A 24,572-nucleotide genomic window follows, 5' to 3' on the forward strand; every position below is an offset into this window, starting at 1 on the left:
AAGTAGAGTTTTAAAATGAAAGACTCAAAATCATGAAATAGCATTTGGGTTTTGCTCAAGTCAAAGACATATCATGTTAATAGGGACTTAGAAATCCCAGACACTCCCTGTCTCGGAGGGTCTTGCAGGGGACAGATGTGCAGGCTCGGGGTCCTGAAGGTGGTGGTGGCTGGGGGTGCTGTTGTCCTGGCTTTTGTGGTGACAAATGACTCTTCTGTCCTAGGCCCAGCGCTGGCACCAGGGTAGTGAGCACTTTGGGCGCTCTTGGCAAGCCGGCGATGTTGTGGGGTGTATGGTCGACATGACAGAACACACCATGATGTTCACACTGAACGGAGAAATCCTTCTTGATGATTCAGGTTCAGAACTGGCTTTCAAGGACTTTGACACTGGTGATGGTGAGTGTTCAGGTTGTTGGCACCATGAGGCTCTTTGTTCTGATGCTGCATATCCGCCATTTTGGTTTGAGGGCCAGCGCAGGTGAGCTACAGCCTGAAGTCACATGGTGCCCCACATGGCTTATTGGATCAGACGCACTTGAAATTACTTTAGCAGAAGTGCTATCTGTACTACTTAGCTAGACTTTCAATAAGGCAGAAATGGCTTTTACGAGTGTGAATAAGAAAATAAATGGCAGGCAAAAGGTTCACTTTCCACAAATGTTACATTTTCATTTGGAATTCCCCTGTTTATTCAGCTGCTTTTCACTTCTTTCTGTTAATTGGTTTCATAAAAATGTAATGAGAACCTCCGTGTATCAGGCCCTATGCTGGATGATGAGATGACAAAGGTGAGGAAAATCATTTGTAGATTACAGTATACCAGAGGAAGTCAACACTTGCTTCATTTCAGAACAGTGGAGAAGTTCTAAAGTAAGAAAGTCCTATGGAAGTACCATGCAGAGAGCAGACACCTCTCCTGTGGGCCCTGAGATGACATGGGGCAGAACTGTGAGAGATGAAAGCCTGTTGTGAAGCAAATGAGAAGGCAGTTGTTCTTCAGAGTTGCACTTCCAGTAAGGTGGCCACTGGCCACATGGGGCTTTTTAATTTACATTAATTTAAATTAAATAAAGTGAAACATTGAGCTTCTTAGTGGTACTTGCTACGTCCTAAGCACTCAGTATTGAGTTCTGGCTCGCGCTGCCCATACTGGACAGCACAGGTACAGCACACTGACACCGTCTCATAAATTCTGTTGGACAGGGTTGCTCTAGAACTTAGAAAAAAGACAGCCTTTAATAAAATGCTACTTGAATATCTCATTCAAAAGGAGCTAATGATTTTGTCCAGAATGGCTTTTGGATGTATCCTATTCTTTGAATATATATATATATATATATATTTACATTTTAAGCTACACCTGAATTGGTACTTTTAACATTCTATAAACTTGTCACTGATCTTCCAAAAGTTAGCCAGCTCATTATTTGCATTAAGTTCTTCATTCATTCATTCATTCATTCATTCATTCATTCATTCAGCAAGTTTCTGAGCAGGTATGACCATCATTTCCCAAACACACGTTTGCAAAATTAATAGGAATTTTGTATTTTTATAACTTGATTCCTATTTTGTACACCTATACCTCTGGGTGGTGAAACTGGCACTCTAATCCTCATCATTTTTCTCCCTTTCTCTGGTATTGTCTTTAGAAGCATTCGCATGTCAGGGGCAGGGGACTTCTTCTTAGTTACCTCTCTGTACTGGCCAGTGCTATGGCTATAACCGGGGATTTTATTTTTTTAATTGGTTGCTATTTAAAAATGTCTGCATGCTGTGCTTTTCTTCTTTGGAGGGTAAAAATCTTGAAATGCCTGTGTGAATCCTGTTTGTTTAATCTATAGGACATGCATTCACAAGATGACGTTAGGATGCTAAGCAGGTAGAATACCCGCCCACAGTACTTAAGCTCATGACAAATGTCAGTGCTGCAGTGTGACAGAGGCCTATGTCCATGGCAGTGAGGCGGGGAGCCTGAGTGGCACAGTCGCATAACAACTTTTTTTTTTTTAAAGATTTTATTGGGGAACGGGAACAGGACTTTATCGGGGAACAGTGTGTACTTCCAGGACTTTTTCCAAGTCAAGTTGTTGTCCTTTTAATCTTAGCTGTGGAGGGCGCAGCTCAGCTCCAGGCCCAGTTGCTGTTGTTAGTTTCAGGGGGCGCAGCCTACCATCCCTTATGGGAGTCGAACCGGCAACCTTGTGGTTGAGAGGACGTGCTCCAACCAACGGGAGCTCAGCGGGAGCTCAGCTCGAGGTGCCGTGTTCAATCTTAGTTGCAGGGGGCACAGCCCACCATCCCTTGTGGGAGTCGAGGAGTTGAACTGGCAACCTTGTGGGTGAGAGCCCACTAGCACATGTGGGAATCAAACTGGCAGCCTTCGGCATTAGAAGCATGAAGCTCCAACCGCCTGAGCCACTGGGCTGGCCCAACAACTTTGTTTTTTGACTTCAAGTATAATGTCAAATAACTTTTAAAATTTAAAAAATGACTTGAAACTTATACGGATTCATCTGTTGTAGAGTTAATATAGCATGCTGGTGAATTGCCTGGAAATTGTGTGGTCCATATTGTTGGGCTCTCATGAGGGGAGTTGGGGAAGTATCCTTTCAGTCTCTAAGGCAGGTTATAAGTTTTCTGGAGCCATGATCATAACTATTAACTTTATAGTGGTAAGTCATGATTCTAAATTGTCTGCCATGGAAAGAATTTATCCATACCCGTGACTTACAAGTGCTTTTTGGGAGTGGAATTTTTCCTTTCCCTCCCTATTAACTTTCATAGCTTCCCAAATGACAAGAAACTCAATGGAACATCTCTGGGTATAACTAATGGGAGGCCCTGAGATGAGCTCCGTAACTTACCCATCAACACTGAGAAAACCCTTGGACACCTAGGGCTCAAAGGAACAAGTACGAAAAACCATTGCTTTAGGTCAGCAGATACTTTAGCACAGGAATATACTATGGTCACTAAAGTACTAAAAAGTTTCATAATTGCTCTATTTTCAAATTGTTCTGATATCCAGCTTGTCTTTATGTCTGCACTGTGCTTTATTTGACATTTTTTCCCTCATCTTTGTAATTCCTTTTAATTGTTACAGAGACAGTCGACTCAGTCATATGTACATTAGCTATTAAAGCAATCAAAAGAACTGTGTGGTGAGATGGGTGGAAAAAAATTTGATATACAAAATATGTACATCTAAATATATACATCTACATATGTATGTATATGTACACACATGTATACATACTCACACTATTTGGTCAGCTTGGTAAGAAACATGGCTAAACGTTAGTTGATGTCTCTATTTTTTGTAGTTTGCTCAAATTATGTCTTAACCAGTCAGTATAAGCTGTTTTTAGATCATATCAGAAAGAAAATCATACAAGTCTTTCAAAGATGGGGTCATCCAGTTAAGTTCAGGTGGAGATGTGGCCATTCAGTTAGTTCCAGGTAAGGACAGGGTTTTCATAAAGATGTGGGAAGGGCTTTGCTAAAAAGTTACAGATCTCTTCCCCCAATAGGGACGACCTTAAAGCTCAGATGTTAACTGGACAAAGAACAAACTGCTGAGATTCACTGGCCTCTGGTAGAACAGCAAGGCTGCCCCCTCAGCTCCCCACAAAGCACCAGGACTTTATCTGGTCAAGGTCAAGACCACTGTTGATCTGCAGCACCGCAGCAGAGCTTTCCGAGTTTAGAGCTGTTTTGTCTATGTGACAACTCCTCTTTTAGGATGCTTCTATTGGGCTTTTTTTTTTTAACCTCTTCAGAGTATCTCTGGGTAAAACAAACAGATGAATTGAATCTTCACTTTCAGAAGATCCCCTTGGCTGTCATGTCAATACAGGCACAGTGCAGGGCAAGTGCCTGGTGAGCTTCTGTGAATTCTTCCTTGCCTCTTCTCGCTGTTGGACCCATAGACATTCGTTATCAGGACTTGGAAGGGAACCTAGGACGAGAGGTGGTCATGCCCACTGTGGTAGGCAGAATCTCAGATGGCGTCTAGGGGCCCCACTCCTGGAGGACAAGGTCAGGTGTAAGCCTCTTGTCCTGAATATGGGCAGAACCTGTGAATATGATGGGACCCAGCTCTTGGGATCGAGTTGCTAATCAGCTGGCTCTCAGTTAATCGCATAGAGATTATCTATATGGGCCTGACCTCATCCGATGAGCCCGTGGGAAGGATTGGCCTCTTCCTGAAGATAGCTACAAAGTGTGAGGTTCAATCTGCTGCTGGACTTGACAGAGCAAACTGCTGTGGTGTGAAGAGCCATGTGGCAGGCATCTGTGGGTGGTCTTTGGGAGCTGAGAACAGCCCCTGGGGAAGTGCTTAGTGTCATCTGGCCCCTAGGAGGCCACCGATAAGTGCTCTGCTTCCTTGTCTTCTGACCAAATACTTCAAGTTTACATGATAGTATAATATTGGCAATTTTTATCTGTTTTTGGCCATTTGGTTTGGGTCATAAATGTGGATTCCCATCTGTATTTCAGAAATATCATAGCCTGACACCATATGTTCTTAGGAAAACCTGGCACGCATGTGATCTTCTTTCCATTTTCGCTCCCACCACAGATCTCATGCCTGGATCACGCCCGCACATCCTCACTTCCTGTGGCTGCCAGTTCTTTTGTTGGCTGTGCATGTTCGTCACATACCCCTCTGCTCTGGGGCAGACAGGGTGGTGAACAGAGCAAGTCAAAATTGCTAAAGCCATCTGTCTTCTCTCGGAGGAGGCGGTTCAGCCATAGTTGTAGTTACTGTCTTAACAGATTTACAGAGAGTTAGGGTGGGTCTGACTCAGGCCCAATAACTAACCGGACTCATGTACTAATCTAAACTTCCATTAGATGTCACCAAGCTTTATTATTTGCAGGCTATCATTTAAGGTAACAAAAATAGAAGATCGAGAACGCGAAGGGCAGGAAGGTAGGGCCAAAATTTCACCTGTGCCGGGGTGTGTGCATGAGTTTATGGAAATCTGTTTTATTATGTGGACACATTAGTGTGTTCAGCCTACTTCATGCTAATAGACAATTGAACCTCAATAACCGTGTATTGCTAGGAAGCAATTGTTTCGAGTGGTATCATTTATCAAGCTGTCAAGTTTAATTTATGACAAACATTCAGGCAATCTTGAAAGCAATGATCATTTCCTGACATTATGTTATATACATTGGTAACTATTTATTTACTTATTCTCTGTCTTCCCTCCACAGAGGTAAGTTCCAGAAAGTCAGGGACCCCTTTTGATTTGGTTGACCACTGTATCCCCAGTGCCTAGAACAGTATTTGGAACATGGTGGGTATTCATTGGATATTTGCTGAATGGGGAACCTGATGCTATATGGAGACAATATTGAAAGTAGCTTAGAGTAGGAGTTGGCAAACTAAGGCCTGAGGGCCGAATTCAGCCTGCCCCCTGTTTTTATAAATAAAGTTTTATTGGAACACAGCTATGCTCATTCGTTTATAGACTGTGCCTGCTTTTGTGCTTGAGCAGTTCCAACAGAGACCAAGCGGTCCATGAAACCTGAAATCTCTACTGTCTGGTTATTTACAGCCCTGGCTGGCCTGGGTTTTTTTTTTCTGGCCACTTAACTGTGAGAGTGAGTGATTTAAGCTAAGATTTGTTTTCTCGTCTGGAAAACAGTGATGATTCCTGGTCTCAGTGAACGGCCGTTAGTGTTCACTAGGGTGAACATCAGGTCAGGGAACATGAGCTCCTGTTAGGCGCTGTGTTGGGAATTTCATCTTCTGTCAGCACCTTTATCTGCAGAGCACTGTACCAAGTCCTGGCCAAATGGAAGTGACCGAGCCTGGCCCCTTGCCATGTGGTGACTGGGCTGTACCTATAGTTTGTCTCCACTGTCTGTCTTCTCTGATGCTGTTGCCATCAAGTTGCTCCTGCAGTGCATATGCTAATTTTTAACTATAGTGTTCAGAAATATTGGCTGTTTTAGTATCACAACACATATTAAAACTGCATCTTCAGAAGTCAGAATATGGTTTAATTTTTTAGGTTCTACTTAATTTAAATTAAAAAGAGAAAAAATATGCTAATTTCTACTTAGAGATGCACTTTCATAAATACATTCCTTTAAAGGGGACTGAAATAATAAAGCAATAAAAATACCATCTACAGGTGGATAACTGCTATAAACTAATAAAAATTGCATCTATTTATCATAAAAATAATACCTTATGAATGTTTGGAAAATATAAAGGAGAATAATGAAAATAGTTACAAATGACATATATATATTCCCACTATCTAGAAAGAAACTTGACTTCTGATGAATTTTTCTCATTTAAAGAGTTGAGATGTTAAAATAATTTTCTATTGCCATCTTTTAAATTGAATCTTAGAAATGTTGTCCCAAGGCATAAAAAAATTTTAAAAATAACTTTAGACTTTTTCTTTTTTTTTAAAAAATTTTGTATTTTGAGAAATGTCAGCCCTTCAGAAAAATGTAAGAATCGTGCAATGAATACCTGTACGTCGTTTTCCTGGAACAGCCAATTGTTTCTGTTTTGCCATATTAATTTTCTCTCTCTGTACAGTTTAATCTTGGTGTGTCCTAAATATTTTCAATGGCTGCACATGTTTAATCTTGTGTCCATATCATAACTAACCATTCTTTTATTGTGGATATTTAGTGTCTCTTTCCGTTTTCCCACATTTTAAACTTAATTTAGTGAGCATATATATAGGGTAGATGTTACAAAAGAAAGGATTAAAGCTTAGAGAATTTAAGTAACTTGCCAAAGGTCAAATTAGCTAGATTTCTGGTTTTGAACTTACCACTCACGAGCACTGAGAACTTGAACTCCAACAACTTCAAGAACATGTCACTTGGAGCATTTTATAACCACATCACTTTTACACATCTCTATATGAGAAAAATGTAGGTATATCCCATTTTATTAAGTTAATGTTTTATTTTTACAAAGGTTACCCCTTGTTTTCATAATAAAATACATATTCATTGAAGACAATTTGTTAAATTGAGAGACATAAAAAGAGAGAACAAAAAAATAGATCGCACCATTCTGAAATTTTTTGGTAAAAACATTCTTCATTTAGTTTTCCCATCTTTAAAAATAAGCCACATGTTGTATCTTTCTTATTGAAATATTTACAGTGAATATTTTCCTATACATTAATAAACCTTTGACAATCAGTTTTTCAAAGACTAAATAGTACTTCATCTTATTACAAAACATGTATTTGTTGTCAAATAATATTTTGTGATTGTAAACATAGCCATAGTGAACAGTTTAGGACACTAATCTTTGTGCACAACACTAGTTACTTGCTTTCCTAAATGAAAGTATTTCAAACATAGAGAAGAGTTCAGTTATTAATATAACAAACACCCAAAGATCTACACTGCAGATATCGTGTTTCCCCGAAAATAAGACCTAGGCAGACCATCAGCTCTAATGCGTCTTTTGTAGCAAAAATTAATGTAAGACCCGGTCTTATGACCTGATCTTATTTCACTATAATAAAAGACTGGGTCTTTTATTAATTTTTGCTCCAAAAGACGCATTAGTGCTGGTGGTCCGGCTAGATGTTATTTTCGGGGAAACGTGGTATTTATAGGTATCTGATAGCTTCCCTTATAGAGTGGGAACTGCTTTTATAGATAAAGTGACTAGAAAGAAATAACTGTTTACCACCTGAGATGTTTCTATCTTGGTATTCCCTAGTCTATATCAAGTGGAAATTAGATTTGCGAGTTTGTGGGAATGCAGTTCAAGCTTTCTCAGATCTATTGTATTTCTGCCATCCTTTTCTTTGTTTTCTTGGGGGACTATTATTTAAAATGACTTTCCTTGGTGACTGCCTCAAGAGCTGTTACAGCTGCAGACACAGCTGTGCCTTTAAAAATTTTAGCTAGAAACATTCACACTTCCTTAAACACAGCTGGATATGTTCTTCCTGGTCAGTAGCACTATTGTGCAACCATTTATTTGAATATGTATATTCCTGATCGGTAGCAGTATTATGCAATCATTTATTTGAATATATATATATATATATATATATATATATATATATATATATATATATATATATATATATGTATATATGTATATATATATATATATGTATATGTATATGAATACAAACTGGGTGAAATCATTATACATTATTGGGTATAATATTGGGTATAATTTCTATCATCTTGTGCTATTTTGAGGGTTATGTATTACTTTTATTTCCACTAATTTCAACAAGGAAAGAAATATGAATTATAATGGTAGAAAATTGTTAACTTATTCTTAGGATCCACTGTTTTTTGTTTGTTTGTTTGTTTGTTTGTTTGTTTTTTATCTACAAGTTAGGTCCTTTAACTTGTATTTTGCATTCCAATACTGACCTTGTTTATTATGTTGACTGCATTTTTGTATAAAATATTATAGAAAAAAATGAAAAGTACATAAACCCTCACCACCAAAAAAAATACCATCTCATCCCCTTGCCAAAAACAACTGACTCAAAAGATCTCAAAGAAACAACTGAATTAATATAGTTTCCCCTTTTATTCAGTAGTGAAAACATTTACTAACCCTGCCACACATTAGATTAGCTTATGCAATATTTTATGTTTTTTCCCCTATTGCTCATTGTTACGGCTTTTGATTTAGTTTCTTGTTTCCTTTAAATTAGTCTTTGATTTCATGTCTTAATTATGTAGGTTAGATGTGCACTGTCCTGCTTAATATACAAGGGTTGTAACGTTCCGAGAAGAGACAGATGGAGGAGTTTCAGTAGGATTTTAGCACCTATGTCCAAATATTATTTATGTATACATTTTTCCATGCTTAGATCTAGTGTACCCCAGGAAAAAAAGGCAAAGTTACCTTCAAAGATCAAAAACAGCTATTAGTGGATGAAAACCTTAAAATGTTGCCTCCAATCCTTTTTCTTTGAGTTATGTGTAAAGAATTCTATAGTTCAGACTGAGGTGTTTGTGCATCTCTCAAGCTGATTAACAAGATGGGGGAGCAACACGCTTTGGCACTTCCCTTTCTCACGTTCTCTGGAAGAGAGCCTTGTGCACTCCTGAGCTGGGGGGCTGAGGGGTGAGCATCTCCTTCTATGATTGTACACCCTAAGATCCTGGAGAACTGGGGGCTGCTTAATAGGTATCTCATTTTACAGAAGAAATGCAAAGTGAAGGGAGAATTTCTCTACGGGCTGCATTTGGTACATGATCACGCTAAAAGCAAATATTGATCTTCTGACCCTTATAGTTAGTACTTTATGTTAGTTCTCTCTGTATTCCACTGTGGTCTTCACCTTTGGGTGACATCTCACAGCGATAAGAGTTCTGGAGCAATCCCTTTGGTAATTCTATCCTAACAGGGTCTTGTAGTAATGATGCTGATGACTTTGATTTTCTTTTCTTGTAGGTTTCATACCTGTCTGTAGCCTTGGGGTGGCTCAAGTGGGCAGGCTGAACTTCGGAAAGGATGTGAGCACCTTGAAATATTTCACCATCTGTGGCTTACAGGAGGGCTATGAGCCATTCGCCGTCAATACAAACAGGGACATTACCATGTGGCTAAGCAAGAGGCTTCCGCAATTTCTCCAAGTTCCATCAAACCATGAACATATTGAGGTTTGCTTTTTTTTTTTTTTTTTTTTAAATATCAGACCATTGCCAGAAACCAGGAATGGAATATCTTTACACACAGGAGTTCTACTTGGACAATTATCATTACTTACTTAAAATGGCAGCCCTGATGTGTTCCGCAGTAGTGGGATCTAAGCACAGGATCAGCCTCTGATTTTAAATACTTCATGAGTAGCTGATTAGACTGATTAATAATGATTGACTTTCTTTTTATATAGACAGAATTAGTCTCAGTCTGAATATACCAGTATATTCTGTACATATAATTATGTACAGAGGGTTGCCAAACAATGTATACACATGACTTGCATTCATCTTTTGTTATCGGTATCTATTGGGTATTACAATTTTAATACAGTTTTTTCCTTTCTTAAAATGTGTATACATGTTTTTGGCACCCTCTGTATATAATTATAGCATGAATTTCCCAAACATCTTTGCTCGAAGCAGAACTGTGAGTATATCTGTAACCCAGTGCTCCCTGTGTTCAGTCATCTCATTTACAAGATCATGGCACGTTTGGCCATGTTTGGGTTTTAAAGCTGTGATGCACGTTAGTGACCTTCAGGTCCAGAGAATGGACTGTGATGATTAGAGTTGAACTGTTGCTTCTTTTTCGTTTGCCAGGTGACCAGAATAGACGGCACCGTAGACACATGCCCTTGTTTGAAGGTCACTCAAAAGTCCTTTGGGTCTCAGAACAGTAGCACAGATATCATGTTCTACCGCCTGAGCATGCCGATTGAGTGTGCAGAGGTCTTCTCCAAGACGACGTCTGGAGGGCTGCCTGCCGCTGGCCTCTTTGGGCCCAAGAACGATTTGGAAGATTATGAAGCAGATTCTGACTTTGAGGTTCTGATGAAGACAGCTCATGGACATCTGGTGCCTGATCGAGCCGACAAAGACAAAGAAGCTACGAAACCAGAGTTTAATAATCACAAAGATTATGCTCAGGAAAAGCCCTCTCGTCTGAAACAAAGGTCACTGATCTATGATTTTAAATATGTGGTGGTTATGTGGGGAGGGTTGCAGTAGAGGTAAGGGATTTCCCAATGTCATTTTTTTCTTTCTCTTCGTCCTTCTTTATGCCCAAAGGTCTCTGCAGGGGACAATAAAGCAACCTGTTTGCCATCTAATTTGTTACCACACACATAATCTATCTCAATAGTTACTTTTATGCAATTTTTTACTGTGGTAAAAAAAAAAAAAATCACATAACATAAAATCTACTATCTTCATCACTTCTAAGTTTACTTAAAATTTTAAAGTGTACAGCACAGTGACGTGTACTGTGTGATGTGTATTAAGTGTGTTCACGTCGTTGTGCACCCATCTTCAGAACTTTTTCATCTTGCAAAACTGAAACTCTGTATCCAATTAAACAACTCTTCTTTCCACATGCCCACCAGCCCCTGGTAACCACCATTCCACTTTTTGTTTCTATGAATTTGAGTTCTCTAATACCTCTTTTAAGTGGAATCATAGTATTTGTCTTTTTGTGACTGACTTGTATCATTTAGTGTAACGTCTTCAGGGTTTGTCCATGTTGTAGTGTGTGTCAGAATGTCCTTCCTTTTTAAGTCTGAACAATATTCTATTATGTGGATAGACCACATTTTGTTTATATATTCATTGATGGATGTTTGGGTTGATCCACCTCTGGGTTATTGTGAATAGTGCTGTTATGAACATGGGTGTACAAATATCTTTTCGAGACCCAACTTTCAGCCATTTTGAATATATACCCAGAAATGGGATTGCTATTCTTAATAGGTAGCTCTATTCTTAAGTTTTTGAGTAACTTTCATATTGTTTTCCACAGCGGTTGCACCACTTTATAAACTCACCATCACTCTAGAAGGGTTCAAATTTCTTCATATCCTTGTCAACCCTTGTTACTTTCTGTTGTTTTAATAGTAGGCATCCTAACACATGTGAAGTGACATTGCACAGCGGTTTTGATTTGTAGTTCCTTGGTAATTAGTGACAGTGAGCATCTTTTCATATGCTTAGTGGTCATTTGTTGATCATCTTTAGAGAAATATCTTTTCAAATTCTTTGCCCATTTTTGGATTGGGTTATTTGCTTTTTTTGTTGTTGAGTTGTAGGACTACTTTATATACTCTGGATATCAATCCCTTATCAGACATATGCTTTGCAAGTATTTTTCCCAAGAGTTAGTTTTCAAGATGTCTATATTTACATTGTTAGTTAAAAATTAAATGGTATTTTCTCTAAATAGTATTTATATATACAAGAAGGCAACTTATTCGAGCATTCTTTCTGGCACTAACTCTGAATTTCTCAACCTCAGCATGATTGACACTCTGGGTTAAGTAAATATTTGTTGTGAGAGTCTGCGCTGCACATGAAACGTTTAGCAGCATCCCTGGCCTCCACCCACTAGATGCCAGTGAAGTCCCCCACCCCGGGTGACAACCCAAAATATGCCCAGATATTGCCAGACATTTCCTGGGGAGTAAAATCACCCTGGTTGAGAACCACTCTACTAAACTCATTGTATGTTCGTGTTTGAAGGATTTATAATGTTGCTTATTCCTAGTCCTGTAATATATTTCAGATTTCTGCTTAGAAGAACAAAGCCAGATTACAGCGCAAGCCATTCTGCCAGGCTCACTGAAGACGTCCTCGCAGATGACCGGGACGACTACGACTACTTGATGCAAACGTCCACGGTAGGCGGTTGCAGCTCTTGTCACTGATTTCTCCTTGTCACTTACTATGCTTTACATGGCAAATACAGTGGTGCCTCGATTTTTGAACGTCTCCGTCGACGAACATTTCGGTTTACGAACACCGTCAATTTTATGGATCTATGGTATCATTAGATGGTAAAAGTCATGCTAAATTTGCAGTTGTATGGGTTGATTTTAAAACTCTGGAAGGGATTAATCCATTTTGCCTTACTTTCTATGGGGAAACCATGCCTCGGTTTTCGATCGTTTCAGAACTCGAACGGTCTTCTGGAATGGATTACATTCGAAAACTGAGGTACCCCTGTAGTTCTGTTTGATCTATCATGTTGGCAAGCTTATTGCAAAAATAATTATTTGCTTGTGTTTTGGGGACTGAAAAGTTGAAAAATATATGTGTACTCTGATGCGTATTATGCAATCAAGAGCTATTTTAGGGAAAATGTCCTTAACGGCTTCCTTAATCCTGATTTTGATATGTTTCTTGGCAAAATTGAATTTGTGACTTAATTTTTCCAAGTACAGTGAATTTCCTTCATCTCAGTGATATGTCTGAAAGAAGATCATTTATCATACTTTGTTAGAGGTCAAGTTTTGCTGTCTGCCTTTTAAAAATTTCAAAACAACTTCTCCTAAAATGCCAAGTGGGGAAAAAGAATTGATAGTTCTGTTCCTTGTAGAGTGCCCCCCTCCATGTTTGAACTTGATTTTCACATATTAGATCTGAGCTATTTCAAAGTGATTAAGGTATAAAAGTGTCGCATATTAGCGATGGGAAAGGTAAAGCATATTCAAAAGTGGGTTACAGGTGCAAAACTCTAGCATAGATAGTATACTGTGTAAACTGGAAGAATTTGAAGCTTAACTACCTAATGGTTGATAATTTTATTAATAAGTATACTACATATTACACGTACATATGGTATGTGTGTTATGTGTGTACACACAACATATATACATACACACTTGGGAGTATAAAAAGCCTCAAATCATTTCACATGTTTGCTCAGATCGAGTCTTTTCCCTTTTCCCCACTATTTCCGATTTAATTCAGGATCTCTGCATTAAGACGGATTTTGCAGTGTCAGTCCTTGGTGTTCATACCATTTTAATTGGACCCAGTGATTGTAAAGAAAGAAATACATTCTTCCACAATTCAGAGACATTGCAAATCAAAGGTTTGGTTTTTTACTTTGCAATGCCTGATTTTGCTGTCTTGACAGTACTATTACTCAGTGAGAATCTTTCCTGGACAAGAACCTGCTAACGTCTGGGTGGGCTGGATCACCTCTGATTTCCACCAATACGACACAGGCTTTGACCTGGACAGAGTTCGTACAGTCACCGTGACTCTAGGAGATGAAAAAGGAAAAGTGCACGAAAGGTTGGTTTTCTTCAATTTCTTACACGAATGACATCTGACAAAAATGTTGATAAACTTAGGGATTTTTTTTCTTGAATTTCATGCTCACAATAATGTTCTTATTTATAGGAACAATATAATTAAACCCTTAATGTCAGTGTCCTTTTTGTAGCTCATACAAGTGAGTAAGGAATCTGAATATATTAGAAGTGAAAACCGTGATAAAGTAAGAGCAGTGCAATCCTTTTGGGTAATAATCACATACTTGTTCCGGCGACATTGTATGTGACTAACAACTTGGGTGACCAATATTCAGCCTCCATTTGAGGGATTAGGATGGGTGAACGTGAGGGAGGTAGCGTATGGTCTGATACGTATCTTGGGAGCTGGTTATGTGGTGGGAAGACAATGGGAAGACATGATGGGGCTAGTGGTTTAGACCAGGTGGACGCATTTGAACTTGGACTGAGGAGCAGTGGGTTCTTTCCTCAGCTTGGCCATTGACTCGCTGTGTGGCTTTGGGTAAGTCAGTTACACTTTCTGTGCCATCCTTTTCCATTTGTAAAACAAACCAAACTCAAACCAAACCTTCAAAAAAGTGAAGAAGGCCATCTTCCTTGCAGAATTAGACAAGAGAAGATCTGACCATTTGCATCTACCTTTTGTGCCCATGCGTCCTCTCTGATCTGCTGTGACAGGTCTCGTAGAAGTAGTCAGTCCTTCATACGTTGCTCTTCTTTTATACCTGCACCTCATTTTTGGTGACTGGAAGCTCACTCTCCCACCTTCAGGTTTTAATGCTTGAAACACTTGAACTTAGTCCTTGAGAGAGTGGGCTGGCAAAAATCTCCAATGAAGAACGCTTCACGTCAGTATGGGAGCCCCAAACCACCTGTTTCCAGGAATCTTCTTGGGGATACATTTGATTTTCAGAGAAGGTGACCATGTAAGGAAATCACTCAGTATAGAGATGGGCTACATGATGGATGATTTTTAGTGTATGAATGGAGTCTAGGGAAGGGTTGTTGAATAGTACATAAGTGGTGTAAAGACACACAGCCAATTTTGATTATTCTGAAACTGACTATATCTCAACCTTGTTCTTTGCCTGATTTTGGCCTTTTTTTGCTGGTCTCATTAATATATTTGCTGTCAAGTGGCAGAGAAAGTACAAATAGATTAAGTTTTGTTACCATCTCTGGTGAAGGTCTTGGTGAGGTTGACTCTGTGGTGGGGTTTGTTGTTCATACCGCTGGTTTTGTGCATATTCTAGCTGAGTCTGTCTCGTAACAGATCACCGGGAATTGTCCACAAAGGGGCATATTTTTAGCCAACTTTTAAATATATTGACTCACTGATGGCTCACATAGAATTTGCCTAAGAACTTTGGTAATGTTTGGAAGTGAATGCTTCTCAACTCAGAACAAGTGGTTAAAAAGAAAAAAAAAAACAACTTATGAGAAGGAAAATTACAAATTTGGATGATTATTAAATAAACTTTTTTGAACCTCAGAAAAAGGCCCAGTTTGGTTTGAGTTTTTGGAGGGAAGGTGCAGGTCAGTTCTTACCTGGTTCCAACCTGTTGACCTGTCTCCCTTCGGCGTGAATTTAGGGACGTGTAAGACCTGATTCAGAATGTCCACTGAAGTCAGTGAAGTTTTGCTCGGAGTCACAGACTCGGGCCCATGCGCACCTCTCCCATCACAGCATGAGCTTGTTGCTTGCGCAGCATAATTTAGGTGTAGTTTGCAAGATACCCATACTTCCTATTGCCTCTGTGGTCGTACAAAGAGAAAAATATTTTTTTGAAATTCAGCATCAAACGCAGCAACTGCTACATGGTGTGTGCGGGCGAAAGCATGAGCCCCGGGCAAGGACGCAACAACAACGGGCTGGAGATCGGCTGCGTGGTGGACGCTGCTGGCGGGCTGCTGACATTCACTGCCAACGGCAAGGAACTAAGCACCTACTACCAGGTACTGGTCTGTGGGGCACGCAGCTCCTGGGGAGGGAAACCAATTTACCCATTGGAGCAAAACACATTTTGTAAGATCAAAAAGTAAATTGGAAAACATTGGAAACAGAAACGGGCTAATTGTGTATTTTCACATTTGTTCGCGTAATAATTGTGCCATAAGCCCTTCAGAGTCAACGGTGCACTCCTCCAGAATGTTCACATGGTAATGAAATGACATGCTTTCAATGATGATTGAGAGATGGTATCCGGTATCCGTGGGAGAAAAAGGAAGTCTCTCGTCCCCTTCTGTAAAGTGTTTCTTAGTTGCTGTGAAGGAAATATGTTTTCTTTTTGCCCCTTCCTTGACTAATAGTATTACATTCATTGGTTTCTCTAAGGTGGAGCCAAGTACCAAATTATTTCCTGCGGTGTTTGCACAAGCTACAAGTCCCAATGTTTTTCAGTTTGAGTTGGGAAGAATAAAGGTAAGAAAGACTCATTTTTGGTATTATATTTGGGTTATTTTCTATTAGGGAACTAATGTTTACTTCTTGTTCAATAAATTCAATATTTTATGAGTACTGCTAATAATCATCTAATAGAGCATTTTGTAAAACAAAGGTAGCAATGTTTGAAAATTCTATCATCTCTTTCAGATCACTAGGGAAATATAACTAATTAGAAAGGGTTTGACTTTGGTCATCATAAATGTAATTGTCAGTAAAATTAGGCTTATATGTTGATGGTAAGATGGAGAAAGATCTGGTCTCACGAGAATGACAGCAGGTGGTGACAAGTCACTGTCAACACCCTGATGCCTGATGCGCTCTACCCTGGAGGAGGTGAGGAGAGCCATGAAGCTCGTCATGGAGAGACAATGATAAATGAGAAGGGGTTTTAAAGGACAAATTTGTCGAATTTGAGAGTGAATTGGATTCATGAGATTTGGTGATGAATTGTATTCAGGTACTGAAGGAGAATGAAGAATCAAGGATTAATTTAATTTTTTCAGTGCGGACAACGAGGGGATGCTAATGCAACCACAAGCAGAAGAGCTAGTTTCAGTTTGGGAAAAGGAACTGGATTAATTTTGCAGTTGTGAACGTTGAATGCCAAGTGCACATCAGGATGAATGTAGTAGACAATGTTACCAGGCTGGCTCGGTGACCTTGGACGTGTTCTTAAACCATGTGAAATCAGCTTCTGCCTTTATAAATGAGGTTCCCAGCTGCCACAGAAAGGCCGATGCAATAGGGACTGAAAGAACCCACTATGTTAATCAAAAGGGCTTTAGGGACCTTGCCGGAAGAATTTCTGCAAAATGATGGAAAAAGAAATCCATATTCTGGTGAATTCAAGATTGAAAGTGTAAGAAAGGAGGTAGCAAGTTTTTGTTTTGTTTTTTATTTTGACAAAGTCTCTCAGAACTCTGATTTGTATATCGGTCCATTTGACGTTCCATTTGGGTGTTTTTTAGGAATGGCCAGTTGATTGTGTTCGAAACAGGACTGCTCACTGCCACTAGCCCCTCCTCCTGAGGGTCTACAGTCTCATGTCATTTAATAGCAGATCGGGCTGCTCAGGCCCAGGACCTTGAGTCGTCCTTGACTTCCTTCCTTTACATTCTGCATCCTGGTTCCATTTGCCGGCAAATCCTCTGCCTTCTGACTGCCCCCATCACTCCTGCTGATCACCACACTGCTCCCCATCACCATCCTTCCTCATCTGGGTTACCTGAGTGGCCTCCTAATGGGGTTTCCATAATTCATCCTTGCTTATATGTTTATCATACAACAATCTGAGTGATTGTCCCTGCTTTCAAATATAAATCAGATCATGTCATTCTACTGCTCTAAACCCTAGCAACCCTGTTTCCCTCAGAGTGAAAATTAGAGGTCTCACATCAGTTCTCATATCCTAGAGAACCTGACATCCTGACCCTCTGACTCCATCTCCCACTGCCCTCCCCTCCTTCACTCCATACTGCACGTGGGCCTCCAGCTCCTCCTGAAACTCGGCAGGCAAACTTCCTCCATGGGTCCTATGCACCGACTGTTCCCTCTGGTGGAATATCTTGCCCCGCTTATCCACGTGGTTCTTTTTTCCTTAATTCATCTTCTCAGCGATACCCATTCTGACCACCCTCTTATTATTGCAGCCCTGCATTCTGGTTTTCTCACCCTGTTCTTTGGTTCCCCTTGATCTCTTTTCTAACATATTATTTAATTTTCTTACTGATTGTGTTTATGTCTCCAATAAAAAAAAAAAAAAAAAAAAAGTGAAAGCTGTATGAGGCCATTTTGTCTATTTTGTTGTCAGTCCCTAAAATGGCCTGGCTTTCCCCCACCCCATTCACAGAAGAGAAGAGGAAGGCAGCTCGAGGCTGAGGCCATCTGAAGAACACAGGGAGAAGCTGAAGGTCAGGCAGGAAGATGAGATCATGGTTTTTATACTGCCGTCCGGAATAGGCAGGCAGAGGTGGTATTCTGATCTTAAATGGTTGAGTAAGTTTTGGCAGAGTAGAGACCTCTCTCTCCTTGAGACCAGACTGAAGGAAGTAGGATGGCTGAAGATATTTATTGGTGGCAGAGGAAGGTGGGGGAGAAATAAATTGTGTTAGTTAATGCCTGGTTAATTCTGCGTTCTTGTTTGATAGTCAGGTTTATCTGTTGAGCTGTCTCTGGTATACCACTCGTTACTGACATCTGACAAGTCTGACAGTGAGTGAGTGTGTGGCTTAAGGACGAGGTGGGTGACAAAGGAGAGAGAGAGAGAGAGAGAGAGAGAGAGAGAGAGAGAGAGAGAGAGAGAGAGAGAGAGAAATGGATATGACCTCTCTTTCAGGAAGTAGCTACAGACTTGCCAGATAGCTCTGAGGGCCCAGCTTGGTAAATAATCATGAAGGATGTGTGGTTATACTTGGTTGCACTTTATTCTCAGTGTGCCAGAGAGTATATGGGAAACAAACACCCCTGCACCTGGGCCTGCCCTGAAATTCTAGGTATTTTCTCTCATCATATTTTCTCCGCTGGTGCTCTCAGGAGCTCTTCAACCCAATTTTTTGTTATTTCCTGTATTGACTGCGCTCGACCTGTAGTGTATCTTACTTTCCTTATCGCTTTCCTGTGCGGAATGCTGGTCATTGTTACTCCTGGGGAGTCTCACAAATGACTTCTGCTTCCACTTCCCCATCCCCCCAGAACGTGATGCCTCTCTCCGCGGGGTTATTCAAGAGTGAGCACAGAAACCCGGTGCCTCAGTGTCCTCCGCGTCTCCACGTGCAGTTCCTGTCACACGTCCTGTGGAGCAGGATGCCCAACCAGTTCCTGAAGGTGGACGTGTCCCGGGTCAGCGAGCGCCAGGGCTGGCTGGTGCAGTGCGTGGAGCCCCTGCAGTTCATGTCCCTGCACATCCCGGAGGAGAACAGGTCTGCCCACGCAAATGCGTGACACCTCAAACTACACCACTCCCCAGGGGCTCGGGGGTGGGTGGGGACACAAAGTGAGGTTTAAAAATATCTCATTTCTTACAGCAGCGGAGGCATTACTTTGCCTATTCCAAGTTTGAATCTATTTCTCAACCACTTTGTTCCCGAAACAAAATGATTATACTTTGGTTGAGGAGGTGATATGATAGTGCATTGCTTCTTTCAGCTCTCTTGTTTTCCTTATAACAACAGCAAGTAAAAACTCAGGCAGGTACACCTGCAGTCTGACTTACAGCTTAGCAGACTAACACAGTATCATAGGCTGCAAGAGGTTAGAGATGGAGTCATAGGAATCAGTTCAGCCATTCATTTGACAGAAGTAAAACACTGAGACTAAGAGACATTAATGAGAGACGATTGTGAAAATAGGGTGAGAGCTTTGGAATCAAGCTGACCTGCATTTTAGTTAGTAATAGTAGTAACATAAAGTATAGTCAGTGCCCAGAGGTGGCTTTTTGGATTTCAGTTTTTCCATGGCATGGCCAATTAGAGTGCAGAGATTTCATTTTAGTGTCCTCATTTTCAAAAAGAAGTTAGTTTTGGAGCAAGATTTCCATCCCAAAATATCATTAAAAAGTTCAGTCACAAACTGAGTGAAAACATTGCATGAAAACAATGCAAAAACGAATAGATTTGCTGTCCTTGTATTGTAAGCCTTTAATCTTAAAATGGTTGTAGAACCTTTGTTCAGTTTTGCATATTTAGACATGCTTGGCTTTTTAAAAATTTTAGTACCTTTAAAATTTAATGTGTGCCTTGGAAAACAGTTTGTCAGTTCCTCAAAAAGTTAAATATAGAGTTGCCATAGGACCCATCAGTCCCACTCCTAGGTATCTACCCGAGAGAAGGAAAACATGCCCACACAAAAACCTGTATACGAATGTTCATAGCAGTATTATTCACAGTAGCCAAAAAGTGGGAACAACCCAAATGTCTACCAACCATGGATAAATGAAGCGTGGCCTATCCACGCAATGTCCTTTGAAATAAAAAGGAATGGAGTACTGATACATGCTACAAAATGGATGACCCTTAAAAACATGTTATGTTTAAGGGACCATTCACCAAGACTATCATTTACATGAAAAGCTCCTAATAAGCAAATCTTTAGAGACAGCAGTAGATTAGTGGTTTCTTAGAGCTGGTGGGCCTGAGGAGTGACTGCTAATGGGTACTGGGTTTCCTTTAAGGTGATGAAAATGTTCAAAATGTAGATTATGGATCTGGTTGCACAAATCCATTACTATACTAAAACCAGGGAATTACATATTTTAAATATGTAAATTGTATATCAAAGACATTTTAAAAGAAACCCAAAGAAAAATTAATCTAGGCAAGTGAATTTTTTGCGTATTAAATATTTATACATTTTAAGTGAAATAATTAGAAAGATATATCATTTGTAATATTCTCTTTAGGTGATTGGATTTTATTATAATTTCATACTTCTTATTTTATGTGAGAAAAGTTTTATTGGAAATTTGCATCTGATGGTGTTTTGAAAAAGTTACTCAACAGCCAATAGAAACATAACATTTAGGAAGGAATTTTGCTTTGTGAGGGGAAGTATTTTCTCTTTTCAAACAGGGAATTTTAAGATTATAATGTATGTCAGCGTGCCAAAATCAGAATCCCAGCATATGCTCCTGTCATAGTAATTTATAATTTATATTAATTACCTGTGACAAATGAATGGATCATTTAAATTCTTTCTATAGACCAGAAATAATTTAAGTCAGGTTCCCAAAATATATAAAATACAAATGCATAAAAATGTGTCATTGGAATCAGGTTACAGAGAAGGTAAGGATAGGAGAATAACAAAGCTAGGGTACGACTGGTGACAGTCACTCATACTACACCATCTGTGTGGCTGGTAACGCCAGGTCCCATATTGGTGTCACTCTTCCTAGAAGCCAAAGAACAATCTGATGAGTTTCAAAATTCAGATTCCAAATGGGAAGTGCCAACTCGTAGGTGAGTAGAATCTTTCCCCGTCCCAATAACATGGCAAATAATATTTAAAAATTTGGGATGGTGCTAGATATGTCAGTCCTCTGTTTTCATTGCACATATCATGGTATATAATTTAATTTACTTGTTTGTTTGGTGGTTTCCCTCCTCAACTGGACAATAAGCTTCCTTCAGGCAGGAATCATATCTATTGTCCACCTCATATGACCAGTGCACAGTACTTAATACTTAATATACACCCCATAGTATTGGATGAATAGAAGAATGATATTGCGTCATCAAAAAAATGTCTCCACTGGGGACTATTAAAGAATATAATGAGTTGTAGTAGTCAGCTTTTACTGCAATAACAACCCCAAAATCTTACTGGCTGCAAACAAACATTTCTTGCTCATCTTCCAGGAGGTCCTGGGTCCCCTGCAGTTCTGTCCCAGGCTGGGAATGGACTGCGGGTATGGCACACATGCCTTCTTACCCTAAGACCCCAGTCACCGGGCAGCCCTGATCTGGGACATAGAGTCTCCAGGGCCAAGGGCACATGTCCAGGAGGGCTGACACTTCAGGCTAAGAGTTTCTTTTTACTTGTGGTAGATGTTATTTCCACTTAGATTTGATTGTCCAAAGCCAGTCATACAGTCTAACCCAAAGTAAGTAGGGCAGATAAGTTTGCCCCATATGCTGGGAAGAGGGGGTCAGATTATTTACTGACAGCAGTGTAACCCACAGCATGTGCTAAGGAGCTGCTGGATTATATATTGGCATCATCCTTCCAACAAAAGAATTATTTCTTTTGTTGCCCTCCTGCTAAAGCCATGGTTTGTTAAAGTATGAATATTACTCCAAGGGATTGGTGTGGGAAAACACACTACATTACTTGAGGTATGTGCGTTGGTTTGCCTTGACCCGAGTGCAAAGTTATAAGATGTAGACTACAAACCCTTTAGAATTCTCTCATTCATCCATTCCACAAACAGGTACTAGTGTCCCCGGTATTCCTGGCACTGAATACAAAATGGTGAACAAAGCAGACGTGACCCTTACTTAAAGGACTAGTCTAGTAGGGAGAGAGGAAAGAACATGGTATCATCAAGTGAATTATGGGGTGGGGGTGGATTGGGGGTGGCAGCAACAATGTAGACTGTGAAGTCCTTGTACGTTGATTCTGACGTGAGACTGTAGACTAAGTATGTTCTCCGGTGAGAACTTAGAACACAGATATTCCGCATTGCTACAGTGAACACATTTGTGTATCTGACTATCATTCTGGCTGAGGGGTGCAGTCCTATACTCCCTGGGAGACTGAAAGGCTTGATTAAAACCTGGAAGTCATTGTTCCACTTTGAGGGAGGGGGCTGCTCAGTTACCCCTTTCCAAGAATTAGGTGCTGGCAGTGGGGCCCAGTAGTTGTATGGTTTCCTGGAAGGCCAGGTGCTGCACGAGGTGGGTTTCTAATGCAGGAAGCTTTTGATCTGGAGAGTTGAGAGGTGGGGTCTGGACAGATTCTGCACCATGAAACCACCATGGCTTTTCATACAGTGCCTATGACCTGCAAAGCATACAGTGGTTAGCCATGAGCAGGATAATGGAGTACCTAGGATAGTGACAAAGCTTAACGATAGATAATCACCAATAATTATCCAGTACCTACTGTGTACTAGGCTGGGTGCTGGATGAATATTAATAAACACATATATAATAACCCCTGTTCTGAGGAGCGTTTATTCCAGTTTCACCAAGGACACCTTTCTAGATGAATGAGATTCCCTTGATTATGAATATATCACGTTTCTACTTTTAATGCTACAGTGTCACCCATGAACAATCTATATAATTTAAATTGTTTAGAAAAATTAGCACATGTAAAGGAATTTGATACAAAGAATGTGCTCTTAAAATGGACTCTATTCTAATATGAAAGACCTTACTTAGGCATATTCTGGCCATATTTTTAAGGTTGTATGTGATAAATGGTCATGATATGTAGCAGAAGCAAAATGGCCCGAACTGGGCAGCAGGCTGGTGGAAACACAGATTCCCAGCAAAACTTTCTTAAGTGAAAATGTCACTGCAGTGGGTGCTTCATGGGTTGCACTTACCTGGTGGAAACCTGGGTGACACTGGCATATGTGTATGCCTGTGAGGGATGGTAGACGGTAAATGATGAGGGAGAAATGAGCTCTCTGTCATCTCCTAATAGGTTACGTGGCTAGCTAGTCACAGGTCAGAGACAAGGGCACAGACTCCTGAATCCAAGGCAAAGTTTCCTGGCGTCTCGAACCTAGTTAGCCAAGGTGGAAAGGAGTCAGGATTTTCCAAGGAGTGCTTGCATTCTGAAAGGAGGGGAGTCCCCCGCATCAGACTGAGACCCAAATATCTGAAAGAGGTGCCTAGAACCTAGGCTGAAAGATGAGTGGAGTCCAAGCTTGAGTGGTGGAAATTTTCAACACAAAATTCTATACAGAAGAAAAACTGTAGAACATCTAGAACTGATTTTTAAATAACCTATGCTACCATTAAACATGTCATGGAAAGGGCACGTGCAAAAAGACAGAGCTGTTTCCACGAGCTTTTGCTTTCCCCCGTGCTCGTGGACTTCTAACCGCTCTCTCCCTGCCCCGCCCGCAGGTCTGTGGATATCCTGGAGCTGACGGAGCAGGAGGAGCTGCTGCAGTTCCATTACCACACCCTGCGGCTGTACTCGGCCGTGTGCGCCCTGGGCAACCACCGCGTGGCGCATGCGCTGTGCAGCCACGTGGATGAGCCGCAGCTGCTCTACGCCATCGAGAGCAAGTACATGCCTGGTCTGCTGCGCACCGGCTACTACGACCTGCTCATAGACATCCATCTGAGCGCCTACGCCACTGCCCGGCTCATGATGAACAGCGAGTTCATCGTGCCCATGACCGAGGAGACCAAGAGCATCACGCTCTTCCCGGACGAGCACAAGGAGCACGGGCTCCCGGGCATCGGCCTCAGCACCTCGCTGCGGCCGCGCATGCGCTTCTCCTCGCCCAGCTTTGTGCGCGTCAATCACGACTGCTACCAGGACAGCCCCGAGTTCCCGCTGGACACACTCAAGGCCAAGACCTTGCAGATGCTGACCGAGGCGGTGCGGGAGGGTGGCCTGCGCGCGCGGGACCCGGTCGGGGGCACCACCGAGTTCCTCTTCGTGCCGCTCATCAAGCTCTTCTACACACTGCTCATCATGGGCGTCTTCCACAGCGAGGACCTCAAGCACATCCTGCAGTTGATTGAGCCCCGGGTGTTCACCGAGGCCGTCCCGGAAGAGGAGCGCCAGGCACCGCCCAGGGAGCCCCGCGTAGACGACGCCAGGCCCGAGGGCTCACGCGGGGATGCAGCTGAGGGGCTGCTGCAGATGAAGCTGCCGGAGCCTGTGAAGCTACAGGTGAGCAGC

General features: G+C 41.0%; 1 protein-coding gene across 12 annotated transcripts in view; it reads left to right on the forward strand.

Moving 5' to 3' along the window:
• RYR2 (ryanodine receptor 2) overlaps positions 1 to 24,572 on the forward strand; it is a 567,150-nt gene that overhangs the window by 366,187 nt on the left and 176,391 nt on the right. For 9 of the 12 annotated variants that reach the window (XM_074316766.1, XM_074316767.1, XM_074316770.1 and 6 more), the window contains exons 25-34: positions 224 to 398; positions 9,439 to 9,647; positions 10,290 to 10,642; positions 12,244 to 12,358; positions 13,600 to 13,760; positions 14,232 to 14,261; positions 15,556 to 15,715; positions 16,095 to 16,181; positions 18,897 to 19,123; positions 23,783 to 24,563. In XM_074316766.1, coding sequence (XP_074172867.1) covers positions 224 to 398; positions 9,439 to 9,647; positions 10,290 to 10,642; positions 12,244 to 12,358; positions 13,600 to 13,760; positions 14,232 to 14,261; positions 15,556 to 15,715; positions 16,095 to 16,181; positions 18,897 to 19,123; positions 23,783 to 24,563 — 2,298 coding nt within the window. The remainder of the gene's footprint in view (positions 1 to 223; positions 399 to 9,438; positions 9,648 to 10,289; positions 10,643 to 12,243; positions 12,359 to 13,599; positions 13,761 to 14,231; positions 14,262 to 15,555; positions 15,716 to 16,094; positions 16,182 to 18,896; positions 19,124 to 23,782; positions 24,564 to 24,572) is intronic. The other 3 variants (XM_074316777.1, XM_074316768.1, XM_074316776.1) reach the window with 1 other exon arrangement.

This window comes from Rhinolophus sinicus, linkage group LG12 (assembly GCF_036562045.2).
Source record: "Rhinolophus sinicus isolate RSC01 linkage group LG12, ASM3656204v1, whole genome shotgun sequence".
Taxonomy (NCBI): domain Eukaryota; kingdom Metazoa; phylum Chordata; class Mammalia; order Chiroptera; family Rhinolophidae; genus Rhinolophus; species Rhinolophus sinicus.